Source organism: Vidua chalybeata, chromosome 3 (genome assembly GCF_026979565.1).
Source record: "Vidua chalybeata isolate OUT-0048 chromosome 3, bVidCha1 merged haplotype, whole genome shotgun sequence".
Taxonomy (NCBI): domain Eukaryota; kingdom Metazoa; phylum Chordata; class Aves; order Passeriformes; family Viduidae; genus Vidua; species Vidua chalybeata.
Window position 1 is genome coordinate 70,253,659 of NC_071532.1, and position 14,428 is coordinate 70,268,086.

General features: G+C 38.1%; 1 protein-coding gene across 2 annotated transcripts in view; it reads left to right on the forward strand.

Moving 5' to 3' along the window:
- The window catches only part of PREP (prolyl endopeptidase), an 88,136-nt gene that overhangs the window by 20,192 nt on the left and 53,516 nt on the right, over positions 1–14,428 (forward strand). For both annotated transcript variants that reach the window (XM_053937916.1, XM_053937917.1), the window contains exon 7: positions 2,085–2,190. In XM_053937916.1, the coding sequence (XP_053793891.1) occupies positions 2,085–2,190 (106 nt within the window). The remainder of the gene's footprint in view (positions 1–2,084; positions 2,191–14,428) is intronic.

A 14,428-nucleotide genomic window follows, 5' to 3' on the forward strand; every position in this document is an offset into this window, starting at 1 on the left:
AGCTGTTTGGTGCTGTGTGTTAACTTGGCCATTTGTGCAACTGAACAGTGAACTGATTGAGATACTAATCTGGCAGAGGGGCTTCTTTTATTTTTTTTTTTTTATTGTGGATTGTTTAAGTATTTTTTCTTTTTCTTTCTCCTCCCCCTCCTGGATTCTTTGTTTTGTTTGGGTGTTTTGTTCTTCTGGATTCTTTCTTCTTTTCTGGTTCTTGGAGGTTTAAATTTTTTTGTTGTTGTTGAACATACTATTTTTTCAGTTGTATCAGTTCCCTGAACTGATGCACTTCACAAATGCTGGATGCTTGTACTGGCATGACATGGGGAATAAACTTATATGGACACAAGCAGCTATAGCAGTAGGAAGAGCTAGAGGTGGAGACTGCATAAGCTGATGTTGCTGCTCATCAAACTGTAACTTTGCAATGTAGATGTCTAAATCTGCAGTATAATACTGAACACTTTAGCATGCTGCAGTCAGCTGTCTTGTCCTGTTTCTGTCAAAATCCTTAGGGTTGTAGAACTCACTGGTATAAGAATAGCTTTAGTGATAGAGACACACATAATTGGTATCCCACCAGCAAGATGTTTTGGGAGTTCTTACTTCAAATTAAACATAAACTGCTATCAACTCTTAACTAGTCCAGCTGGGAATATGGAAGGAAAATTTAGATATACTCAGATTTGCTGTCATCAGAGATTCTGAATTGCCCCTGCAACAACATCAGGAATTTGCACATCTCTGTTCTTTCTTGGGTAAAGTTATCAGTTTTCTCTGAACTGTTTTACTCACAGATTCAAAGAATAAATTTGTACGGGTTCTGACAGTGACTAAAAGAGTTTTGTGTGTCATATTCTTGAGTATAACTGAAATCTGTATTTTTGTATACAACTTAAAATTATTTGTTATGTTTTTTCAGTTGGTGAGGAAGTGAAGGGAGCTTGGTGCTTTCACAAGTATGGACAGATGTTTAAGCAGCCTATTGCAATCATTTTCTTAATTAAACTTTACACCTGCAGTTATTGCTTATCTAAAACCACTGAAGATGTATCTTTCAAGAAAGATCACCTAATCTTGGTTTCCATTTCTGGATATATTTGTTCCTAGGTGCAGGGTGCCCTGTTAAAGATATCTCTGCTGTTTCATATAATGGAGTAGTTTTTTGGCTACAGTGTGACTCTTAGGTGTTCTTTTCTATTTGTCTTGTGAGCTTTTGGTTGTATGGACTTTTTTTGTGGTATAATTAGATCTTAACAAAATGCCTGTAAAATACAATGTGGAAGCACTCTTTTGGGGATTGTTTTTGTTTCAAGGAGTGTTTGGTTGTTGGGGTTTTTTATTAACTTTCATACACTGAGATTTGTTTCTGTTCTACTAGGTCCCTTTCTTGTGTCTTTTAAATTGTGTGTCTGTTGGAATAGCAGTATAATTAGAACCTAATTATTCTGAAATTTATTTTGCACAATTCATTCTACAGATATTTTGCATAACAAATGTCACAAATATAAACTGAAATATATCTAAGAAGTAATTACAATGTAAGAATTGTTTTGAAGCTGTGTATAGTGCCAAGTGGAAAATTTCCAGAACCCAGATTTGTATTTTGTGACTGGGGGTTTAAATTTCCATTAGATAAAGTCATATAAGAATGTGGACAGTAAACAGCCTTCTCTATGAACTCTGTTACTAAAACATCAAAATTTGGTAATTTTCAAGTATGCTCAAAATACCTCAGTCAGGAGAGGGAGACTCTAAGACTTCTTGTTACTTTCTGCCTTTCCTTGTTAGACTTGCACTTTCAAAAGCTTTGTCAAGAAATGTAGTGTGTTTGCACAGCCTGAGTAGCAAGAAGGATTAATTAATGACTTTCTGTACTAGCAGGTACCATTTCAGATTTCTGTTGTGTGTACATGCATGTGCAAACACAAACCAAGAAGCTTCATCAGGTAATTTATAAGTGGTTGTAGCTTGTAATGTTATTTTAACAGCAGCACTCGATTTTTCTGCATGTGTGAACTCACTTTTCATGGACTTATTTTTTCCAAAGGGTGAATTATCTTTAATTTTTCTGTAACTTCTCACAGGTGTCGGATGATGGTCGATATGTCTTGCTGTCTGTCAGAGAAGGCTGTGATCCAGTGAACAGACTGTGGTACTGTGATCTACAGAAGGAGTCTCAGGGTATATCAGGTATGTGTTGCTTTGTAAGTTTGCTTCCTTCTAAGACAATATGAGATTGGAAATACCTTATGTTTGAATGAAAATACAGATATATACATATATGTGTTGCTTTGTAAGTTTGCTTCCTTCTAAGACAATATGAGATTGGAAATACCTTATGTTTGAATGAAAATACAGATATATACATATATTGAAATATATATATATTCAAATACATGTATTGCTTAACCACCTTAGTGCAGAAATTGGATAAAATACGCACTGCTAGCATTCCATTTTCTGTTATACATCAGTAGATTAAAAACTCCATTCTTCATTCTGTAGTTTGTTTAAAAGGTCACAAGGAAAAGTTGGTATAGTATAAGCAGTTGTACCAGTGCATGTTCCATTTCATTCTGCACCACTAATACTTTTCCATATTAAAACTTTTTTTCATATTTTAAAAACTTCACATATCTCCCTGCAAGCGCTGATAGCACTTTTTTACAAAAAGTGACTACCTTATAGATAACATTTTTTCCTATGTATAATACTAAGAAATAAAAATACTCCAGTGTTATTTGGTAGTATCATTGTTGTTACAGTGGAAGTATCAACTCGTATTTCAAATATGCCTTCATGAAGTGCTCCTTTCTTGCCTTCTAGTTGGAGTAGCCTTTGGCTTTTGTGTAGCCACAATGGTATGAACTGAAAGTATGGCACTCTACACCATATGGCAGAATAAATACTGCAGTAGCTCTTTGTTGACTATTGGATCTCAACTTGTTCTCTTGTTTATTAACAGCACATTTCAGGCTAAGGAAGGGACACTGCTACCGACTTGTCTGCAACCAAATTTCAGCAACTTTCACATGCACACCCAGTTCTTCATTATTTGTACATACCAGGTCAGGCAGGGCACCTTTCTTTCTTTGACTTCATGATCACCTTGGGAGCTTATCATCAAGGCGCTGTAGAATTCTAGATTGCTTGAACCCTAGATAAAATTGTCCTTCCATACAGAAGGCATCACAGTGGCTAGAATTTCCAGTGTAAGGAGTATGGCGTGTGAACATGAATCTTCTTCCAGTTGTCTGAAGAAGGCATCATCTACTTCTTCCTAATTAGAAAGTCCATAGCATGTACTATGTACTACATACAGTAGACTACTAGTAGACTACTACTATTACTATGGGCTCTATAGCACATAGTAGTATATACCACTACAGTAGTACAGTCCAGTAGTACCCATGCTGGTCTGCCTGTTAATCTTAACCTATGAGCTATTTACCATCTCCTGAACATTCCCAAGGCTGAACTCCACAATTTCCAGCTGTTCTTTCACATAAAAGACAACTCACCTCCTCACCTTGCCAACCTATCCTTACTAACCAACCTTTACCTATCCATGGTAGCGCAGCATTCGTGTGAGCTATCCCACCATGTCTCTATTATCCCATTGAGGTCATAGTCCAGAAACTGCACACAGACTTCTAACTCCTCCTGTTTGTTCCCATGTTGTGTGCATCAGTGTAGAGACAGTTCAGGCAGGCACCCAAGCGCGCTGATTCCTCAGTAGAGTTTTGAGTGCTTTCTCCATGAGGCTGTTCTGCAAGCACTTCCTTCTTTACATGCCTGTGCTTGGAGAGACTTCACTTCAGCTCTGTTTTGTGAATTGCTGTGTCTTTTTCATTCTTACCACCAAGACCTTTGGCTTGCCTACCCCATCCACATCTTCCTTACTTGTTGAGGAATCACTTTCTCCTGTTTTTTCTGCTTTAAAAGCTCTGCTTACTGGGTTGTCTAACCTGCAAGGATCCTTTTGCCTTGCTTAATCCAGTGGACAACAGTGCAGCAATAGTACAGAATGGGGTAACCTAGAATTGCTGCCAAATCATTGATTTTCCTCTTGGATGTGTATGGGTGAATGTCTCCTCTTCCTTATTTGTAGCGTGCTTTCCAGGGAAATAAGAGATGCTTAATCCCACTTTGCTTTTGGAAGCGTTGGCTCCCAAATGCGATCAGTGGTAATGGAAAAGCAGGCGTCGCAGTGGTCCAACCCTCACAAGAATGTGTGGAAAGTCAGCTGGCCAGGCAGATGTGAGACCATAAGCTTGTGGCATAAATTTAATCTTCTTATATCTTGAAGACTCGCTCAAATGGACACCCTTATGGATTCCTGAGATGTGGAGAATGCTTTGGAAGAAATTTTTCTCATCTTAGACTTGAGCCACTTTCAGTCAGAGTTCTCTCCCCTGTGGATTCTCAGAGATATGAAAGTCAATGAAGATTTGTCTTCCAACTTTGATATTCATAACAGCTCTCTCCTATGTGAATTCTTGGATGACACTCTATGCTGAATCTTAATATAATTAAGTTAGAATGTCAAATGACTTTATACAAACCCATACACCAGTAGGTTCCGCTGTTTCCAGTGTTCAGAGACTTATGTCTCTTCATTGCATACAAGACTCTGTCTGTGTGTTGTACTCACTTCAGAGGACTTTTAAGACGCACCCTTCCTGTACATCTGTTTATTTGGATCATTATGGTGTTCAGCAGGGCTTTGTCATCACTGGGAGGTTGTGGTGACCTGAGATGATGAAGTTTCAGAACCCATTTGTGGATTAGAAGGAACAGTTATAAGCATAGCTACATTTCTAGAGAGCTCCTTAAACAACCTGTTTTTAATTCTGATTTTTCTCAGAAGTGCTGTCTATAGGTCATAGATCAATTCATAGTGTGTTAGACAAGTGTGCTCTCAGAGTTGAAATAAAGTCAACAGGGAAGACTGTTAAATAAATGGGGAAATGCATTGTAATGCATTGTAATGTTGGCTGATGGGGAGGTGTGTGATTTAAAGGACCCATAGGGTGGACAAGTGGAGTAATTCTGTTTGGTTTTAAATTCGTAAATCCATCTCCTTGAATGGGCTATTGGCTGAGTTGGGTATGTAATAACAAGGCTAAGTTAGTCTAAGCCATGTTCATCCAACAGCTGTTACATCGTTCACTGCTTTGAGATCCAAAGTGGATGAGATTGAATTTTCTTACCTTGTGCTATAATGAAGGACTCTACTTGCTGCCAAATTCTGTATTGGAGGCAAAGTGAGAATAACCTCCAGACTAGGTGGAGGTGTGATAAGATGATGGACTGAATGTATCTGTTTAGACTGTTAGCTGAGGCTCCTGCTCTCCTGTGCTCCCTCAGGATGATTCAGTCCATGTGAAACACAAGTATCTCTCTGGACAGATTTGGACTTCTGTGCTGATTGCAAAAAGTGGCTTGTAGCTCACATGCTTCCAAGATTAAAGGGAGAAAAAGAAAAGAGAAATACCTCAAAACTGAAAGCAACTGGAAAAAATTAAAGCAGGAAATCTGAAAAAAAGTACAAAGTTGAGGGGAGAGAGAAAATAAACTGATTAAGACACAGATGTTTGTGAAGAAGCTATCAGAAAAAAAGAACTAGTTTCAGGACTATGTAAGTGAATATTAGTTACTTCAAAAATTGTACTGACTGGCAAAGGGGGAAATGAGGGAAACTGAAAAATAAAAGAAAATGGATGATATCATAGGTAGTCTAGGATCTAGCAGATAACACATCTGATATAAAGGGAAAGGACCTAATATACGAAATGTACCTCAGAACTGAAGGAACACAACTGGTATTACAAACAATCTTGTAGTAATTTTGTACTTAGGTTGTTCTGTCCCCCTCTTCTTTTTAATCCTTCCTTCTGTAATAGACCTCTTGTATCCGTGTTCCTTATATCACTTCCAGTGTTTGGACCTGTCCTTGAAAATCCCACAAAGGCTGGTTATAAAAGTGTCCTTTATACTGTTTAATTTCTATGAGATAAATCAGAATTTAAGTGCTGTTTGAGCAGCAGGTCAAGATAAATGCACATGTGTGTATTTATGGACTAAAGCCACGCTATGGTTGTAGAAGCTCCTGTGCTCAATGTACTGACTGCGTCATTCTGCAGCAGCATCCTGGCTGGCAGACCTGACTTCCCTTGTCTGGATGGAGCAAAACAAAGGTCAGGACTTCCCTCAACTATGAAGGAATCACAATCATAAACTATTCCTGTATAGGTATTTTATAGTCCAGTTATGTGTTACTAGCTCTTCTTGTACTGGATAGCAATATCATGGTTTCTAGGTTGAGGCTCTTGGATTCAGTGAGAGCCATTTGTGTTTCTATGAAGTGATTTGTAGTTTGGATCCTTTTGATAGTATATTGTACAGCTTATTTAGAAATAGTGATTGTTTTTATAATTTTCTCATTTCACTGAGACTGAAGAAAAAGATTTTGAAAACTTCATGCAATCTGGCAATATTGCACTGGATATATAGAGGTTGGTATGTGGCAAATTTCGTATGATCAAATAAAAATTTAAGTCTTCTCTTTCATGTGTAGACTTTATTGATTAATTTTTTATTATTTTAATTTTTGGAGACTTGTTTGATTTAGTTGAACTAGTCTACTTCTGTACACAGCTGGACATATGAAATTATATACTCTTTAAATATTTCATGTCTGCTGTCAACAAATTTCTCATACTCTGAATTTATTTGCATTGTAAGATCATAATTTAGAAAGAGTAAATGCACTGTACTGAAGGGTTGTTAGAATTAAGGTTGGCTGGCTGATTTGTGGGCTTTGTTTCTAACTTACTGTAGGTTAGAAAGGTGGCACAATTTAAAAAAAATACTTCTACCTATATGTTAGGAGACCTTGCTCAGAATAAAGTTCATTTTGTCTGTCTGAGAGACAAAGGCCTTTTCCATCAAAGAGCACAGTAGCTGGTTGAATTATTTTGCTTAAATTTGCAGGGTAGAGTGGGGAAGTAGAGTGAAAAGGTTATCCATCTTGGGAAAAGAAAGAAGAAACAGGAGTGCAAAATTAAACAGTATGTTTCATGTGTGGAAATAAAAAATGCTTAATAAATATCTTCCTGGTAGAACTTGGAAGATGGCTGTGAATTCAGGGATGAGTCAGCTACTGTGGGAATCATCAAGCAACACAATATAGCCCATAACAAGCTTACAGGAGCTCAGATATTTCTTTCCCCAGTAGGAAATACTGGACATATGAAATTATATACTCTTTCCCTCTTTCCCAATAGGGGAAAGAAATGTGTAATCTTCCATTTTTACTCTTACTTATATATGGCATGTTTTTATAGCAAGACAATATTTACTTTTTAAATTTCAAATGAAATTCAACAGTTTGTGGCTGTTTTGAAAAGATTAATCCAACCAGATAAGCTCATTCAATTGAAAAAACAAAGCTGTAAAACCCTTTTTGCCTTCTTAAATTGTGAACTTCTTCCATATTTATGCTCAATTATGTGCCTGTCCCACTTTTGCTGTCTGTCTAGACAATGCAAATAAAAAAGTAAATTTGCACCTTTTCAATACAAGAAACTGAAAGGGAAGATCCAGATTGCTCCACAAGAATCATCAAGAAATGGAACAGAATGATTTTGCTAACAATCTAAAGTAAATTGCTTTGAAGAAGAGGAAACCTCTGGTTTAACTTTCTCATAAGTTATCTTTTTATGAAATATGGTTTGTCCAATATTTGTCACTTATTTTTTGCTTTAGTAATCTTGAGTTAATTCATTTCATTACCTTCCTGCACAGCATGAGTTATTGCTTCTTTTTGCATATACTGCCATTAAATAATAAGTGAGGTGATAATGATGTCATCAAAGACTTTCTGGAAGAGAGAACATTATATTAATTTTGTTGTACTGAAGGAAGTTGTGTCCTGTGCATTCATTGATTGTTCATGTATTTCTCAGGCTGTGAGTCAGTGGATGTTAACTTGTCCTGTGTTGAGTGGGAATCATCTTAGTCTCTGAATGGAGATCACATCTAATAAATGAGAGTAGACTATTTCTAAATGTTCAGGAGGATTTAACTTGTCTATTTCTGCATCTGAAAATTAAGGTGTGTCAATAGATCTTCCCCCTTTACTGTATGTCATGATGTTTTTGTCAACAGCTATAGATTAATCAAATTTGCTGTGCAGTCTCCTGTGACATTCATTGTCAGATTGTTTTCCTCAGAAGATAGTCTGCACAGCAGTGTTTCTGTTTTTTTCCATGATCATTACAGGGAGCATCTGAGCATCTTTTCTGCCTTACAGATTAGCTAAAATGTTCTGCATGCTTTCCTTCCCCCCTTCACAGGGTATCTACTGTATACAGACTGAGTCATATTCCTCTTCAAATGTTTAGGTTGTTTGCTAGGTTTTTAAGCAGGCCATTGTGAGCTACTTGTGCCAAGAATGCTCCTTTTTAGAATAGAAAAACACTGTGGTAAGTAACCTATGACAAATAGCTTCATTTTAATGGGGATTTTAAATTAGTCTGAAAATATAAGAGATTTGGGGAGATATCGTTTCCCTTCCTCCCCTACCACCATAGGTGTTTTGTGAATCCCATCTGATTAACCCAGTTCACAGCACAGTTTTTGTGACAAAACTCTTTGTGTTAGAAATAACCAGGTTTACCAATTTGAATTTTATGTTTACAACTAACTTAACCAAACACACTTTAAAAAATATGTTTATCTCATATCAGTGTTTTACAAATACTCTATTTCTCAAGACCTGAGGTCATAATTCACAGTATTGTAGCAAGACAGTGCTGTGAGAAGACAGCTGGCTGCTCTTTAAACCCTTGCTGTACTGTTTCAAGTAACTGTGGATATGGGAGCTCTTCCCTTTGTGCTTGCCACCCTAGCTCCTTGTGGGGTGAGGTTTAGAAAGGTCAGGGACAAAATTATGGGATTCTTGTCCAGATTTGACCACTCTGTCAGCCAGCTGATAAGGTTTACTTCTGCCTTATGAATCAGTAGCAGGAGTGCAGTGCCTGTTGGGTCAGAAAGGACGGCACTGTGGGTTCATGACCAGAAGGTTATTCCCTCATTCAGTACTCCAGATTTCCCTACTTATCTTGCTAAGCTGATCATAGGCTTTTCAACTCTTGGCTCCTGTAACAAGTATTTAAAAGTGATCTAATGCTAAGTATTTCTTAAAAAACCACATATTTACCCGGTAGCTGAGCACTGTAAGGCACAGTTTTCGGTAGCTATTTTATTAATCTTGACAAGACAGACAGCACTCAGGTTTGCTTGTTTGTTGAACCAGTCAAACAAGAAAACTTCTCATGGATCACTTCGCTTAACTGTTCTCCGTATACCTGAAAATGCCTCACAGTAGCCAAACAGCTGGATACACAGTAATCAAGCAATTATTTATTAGTAAACCTTGTTGTACACACAAAAAAAAAACCAAACACCTAATCAATCAAAAAAACCAAACCCCAACCAAACCACAAAAACAGTGGTTTTTTTATGTAGCATGTCTCTTCATGCTTCTGTGCCTGGTAATAATTTTATTTTTCCCTTTTTTTGAAAAATTAGATTGTTTCTTTTTTATTGGATTGTCAGTCTTTACTGTTTACTCTTTTGAATACGTGATTTGGTGCTGTGAAGAAGGAATTTAGCACCAATCTGTTGTGCAGCAAGAAATAAATGAAAGCTGTTTAATCACCCTTGGCTATGAACATAGACCAGCATGACATGGCCTATTGGACTTGTTGAAGTTGTCCTTAGTATTGACCTTTTTCTTTATTTTGTATTGTGGTAGTAGCTGGGAAGCCTAATGAAGAAGTCAGCATCCTCTTGTGACCACTGTAGAACTGTTTTATGATTGAGTTCAGAACTGACTCAGAGCTCTAGGCAGAGCCCCACTTTACTCTTCCTGGGGGACCTGAAGCATGAGAGCAGAGGCAAAAAAAAGGGATATAAACCAGCATGGGGTGCAGAAGTGGTGGCTCTTCTTATAATCTTTGGGTGTGTAGAAACATAGCCTTAATGAAAAGCTGCAGTGATTTCTGGAATGCAAAAAACTGAGAGGGTTGGCTAATTGGAAAGCACAACTGAGTTGTTGGATTGGAAAGGAAGCTAAACACAGATTTGTTTTAAATAGGAGGTACAGGGGCTTTCTAGAGAGAGAACAGTGATAGGGGCTCTTATGCTTGGGTACTGGGCTGCTTGGAGGTTGGTGGTTTGTGTCTGGTGGGAACAGTGTGAGGTGGTGGAAGGACACATGTAGAGGAATAGGAGCTAGTGAAAAATACTTGAGAACCACTGTCTTGAAAAGATGTGATAAAAATGGAGCAAACACAGAAGTTCATAGCTTGCTGGTTGCTTAGTCATTGTCAGCTCAAATTGCTTTGTATTAGACTGGCAGGGAACAGTTGCAAGAAAGAATTTAAGAGCAAGGCTATGAGTCAGATTTTTTTTTGTTGCTGTTTCTTTGTTTAGAATGTTGTTCTTTTTTTCCCCACACTAAAAAAGCATGTATGTGACTTGAGGGCAGGTGGAAAAAGGTAATGTTTGTCCACATCAGAGTTAAAAATAGGATTGTTTGGCCTTTTGTGTTTTAGTTTAGTCTTGCAATTTTAGCAGGCTCTCTTAATAAATAAATAAGCAATGAACAGTGCTATATACAGTAACATTAAAGGGATGAGTCAGTATGTGCTGTGTAGACTGAAATAGTGGATCAGAAACTTTGTAATGAAAATGAACAAGAGACAGTGAGGTGACAGTAGACATCATCTATAAAGTGGAATGTGGTGAGAGGGAGAATACTCTTCCATGTGTTGAAAAACTTTACTGTGATTGAAGTAACTTAAAAAAAAAAAGTTTTAAAAATGAATATCAAAACAAGGCTGTTGTATCCTAACGAATGGGGAGAAAAAAATTAGTTGTCTTGAAAAATATGTGGAAGGATCCACAACAGAGCGTTTAAGAAAAATATTTCATATCCCTTAAATGTCAATTTCAAAGTTTTGCTTTCACTGTATTTTTTTATTTATTATACATAAATTTATACTTCATATGTATTTCTTTTTGGAGGCAAATTATTAGCAATAAAAATAAATAAAATTAGTGACAAAAAAAGTACTATGGGCTTTTTAAACCTATTTGAATTTCTGTAAGACCTTTGACGTGATCCCTTACCATATCCGTCTCTCTAAACTGGAGAGATATGAATTTGATGGGTGGGTGAGGTTTTGGTGGATGATCACATCCCAGGGGATGTCAACAGTTCAGTGTCCCAGTGGACAGGGGCAATGAGTGTCTATGGTCTAATGGGACCATACATACTCGGGGAGCGGTGCTATATAGCCAATGGGATCGAGTGCACCTTCAGCAAGGCTGCAAACATCTTCAAGCTGAGTGGTGCTTCACACCTGAACGACAGGATACCATATAGATGGACCTGGACAAGCTCAAGGAATGGACCCATGGGAACCTCATAAAGTTCCATCAGGTCAAATGCAAGGTGCTACACCTGTGTTGGGGTAACTCCCTTTTTCAATGCAAGCTGCAGCTTGAAAGGATTGACAGCAGCCCTGCTGGGTCCAAGAAGGACTTGGTGGATGAGAGGCTGGACATGACCCGGCAATGTGCACTCACAGCCCAGATAACCAATTGTATCCTAGGCTGCATCCAAAGCAGCATGGGCAGCAGGATGAGGGAGGGGATTCTGTGCCTCTGCCATGCTCTCATGAGACCTCATCTGGAGCACTCATGAGTGCTCCAGAACAGAGTCCAGCTCTGGGGACCCCAGCACAGAGAGGGCATTGACCTGTTCGAGCGGGCCTAGAGGAGGACCATGGTGAAGATCAGAAGACTGGAGCACGTCTCCTGTGAGGAAAGACTGAAAGAGCTGTGGTTGTTCAGCCTGGAGAAGAGAAGGCTTCAGGGAGACCTTGCTGCTGCCTCACAACTTCAAGGGAGTCTGTAAGAAGGGTGGGAAACAAACTTTTTAGCAGGGCTTGTTCCCATGCAAAAAACAGTAGTGGTTTTAAACTAAAAAAAGGGTAGGTTTAAATTAGACAGGGGGAAGAAGATTTTTACAATAAATGTGTTAAAACATTTGAACAGGTTGCCACATCACAGAGAGGTGATGGATGCCCTATTCCTGAAAATATTTAAATTCAGGTGGGATGGGGGTTTGATCAACTGGATCCAGTTGAAGATGTCTCTGCTCATTGCAAGGGGATTGGCATAGATGACCTTTAAAGATCCCTTCAAATGCAAACTATTCTATGAAATTAAATAGCTTGCTGTTAATTTGAGCAAGGACACATTCATGCTGCTACTCTCTGACTGGACATTACATTTATAAATCACAGAATCATAGAATGATGAGGGGCTGGAATGGACCTTAAAGATCATCCAGTCCCAACCCTACCTGCCCTGGACAGAGGCACCTCCCTTTAGACCAGGTTATTCAAAGCCTTATTCAAGCTGGCTTTGAACACCACCAGGGTAAATAGTATTCATAATGAAGTTATTTTTTAGAGGAGGTATTTGTGCTTTCATTGTTTTATATTAGAGAAAGTGTAGTGTGAGGGAGAGAGATTAGCTTTGATGCCTGCTTTTCTGTTGCTATGTTCTGCTGTCTGAGGGCATGAGCTATAACTCTCAAAATGAATCATATATATTCTCTTCTCCTGTCTTTTGAGTGATTATCCCAGTGGAAGTAAAATTGGAGCCTTGAAACTGATTGAGAAATGTCTGTTCATAGAAGTGCTTGATTTTTGTCTTCTGGATTAATCTTTGAATATATCTTGACACATCTGAACTTTTTGACTCCAAGGAATGAAGACTGCTTCCTTCCATTTATTTGTATTTTAGAGGGCAAATACATTAGCTTTCCATGATCACTGAGTAGCTGTCATCCATCATCTGCAAAGTGAGTTGTACCTTCTCAGTACAAATACAGAAGTTGCATTCTTTTTAAGAACATCTTAATATCTCCTTTACAGGATTTCCTCCCTCAGATGTTTATAAATGAAGTCAAGTCCCAAGATATAGAGAGATCTTGCTTTTAAAGAGAGTCCAAATTGTTTGAAAATCTCTCTTGCCTTTGGAGATCAGAGTGAGACAATTAAATATTTGTGGCTTTGAAGAAAAAAAGAGGAAAAAAAAAACTGAGTTCTTTTCCCTAGCTGCCTTGCTCAGAGCAGGGGCTTGAGAGCAAGCTGAATATTGCATGATTCAAGAAAAAATTAGATTCTGATGTGGAAGTAGATCTCTGAGTGAAGGACTTTGCCACTGAGTTCCCAGAATACGTTACAAACGTGCCACAGGGGCCCTGAAACAGTCTCTTCCAGTCTGATGTATGCTGTGTACCATGAGATTCTGTCTTCTATTGAATGTAAAACCTAGTGTGGATTAGTGAAACACCATAAGAGGTTGCCCAGAGAGGTTGTGAGTGCCCCATCCCTGGAGGTATTCAAATCTGGCTTGGACAGGGCTTTGAGCACCTGGTCTAGTGAAACGACCCTATCCCTGTGGCAGGGTGGTTGGAACTAGATGGCTTTTAAGCTCCCTTCCAACCCAAATCATTCAGCGTTTCTATGAAAATCTAAGAATTAAAAAATCATTATCTTTCTGTAGGTAGAAGTTTATTTACTTAATGTGTGTAATGTAATAAAATGTGGCATCATTCTTTGGGTTAGAAAACCTGTCCTGTTGTTATGAACCAAGCCTCCTGGTTCATTTCCTGAGTTTTCTCAGCACTGCCCCATTTGTGGAAAAGCTGTCTTGCAAAAAATGAGAAGACAGAATGGAATTTATGGAGATGAGCACTTATATCTTCACCTGGTAATTTTGACTGTTAGAGCACATGAAAAAAGCGAAATGTGTTTGCCTTTTGAAAACTTTTTTTCCCAGTGTCAGATAATCCTACCATTAAACTCTTTCTCTCCAGTACACAGAGGTTATTTGCCATTAATTGATTGTTTGGCCTTTCCATGAAACATGAAATATGGAAATATCAAGAACATGTAGTGAAGTGATTAACAGTGACTCTCAGCTGCTCTATCCTTTCTGTCTAAAGAGTGTTAGTAACATGACCTTGTGATAATTCATGCTCTTATCAATTTGTTCAAATTAGCTTCTCCTTCTCCTGTAGCTGTCATTCACAGACCTGCTTCATCGCCCAGAGCTCTCAGCAGACTATGTTCAGAGGCTACTAGAAGATTGAGGGCATATTCTGTGTTGCTTACTGAAACAATTTCTCTTTTGATCTTCGATGGATCCAAAAACTTTGTTTAAAAATTCTGTCTGTACACTGAATATTGCTTTAGTCTTTTGCAGAAGCCTAGCTCTGTAAGATTATGATTTTCTGTTGTGTAGTATGGCTTTATTTTCCACTGAATTCTACCTGCAG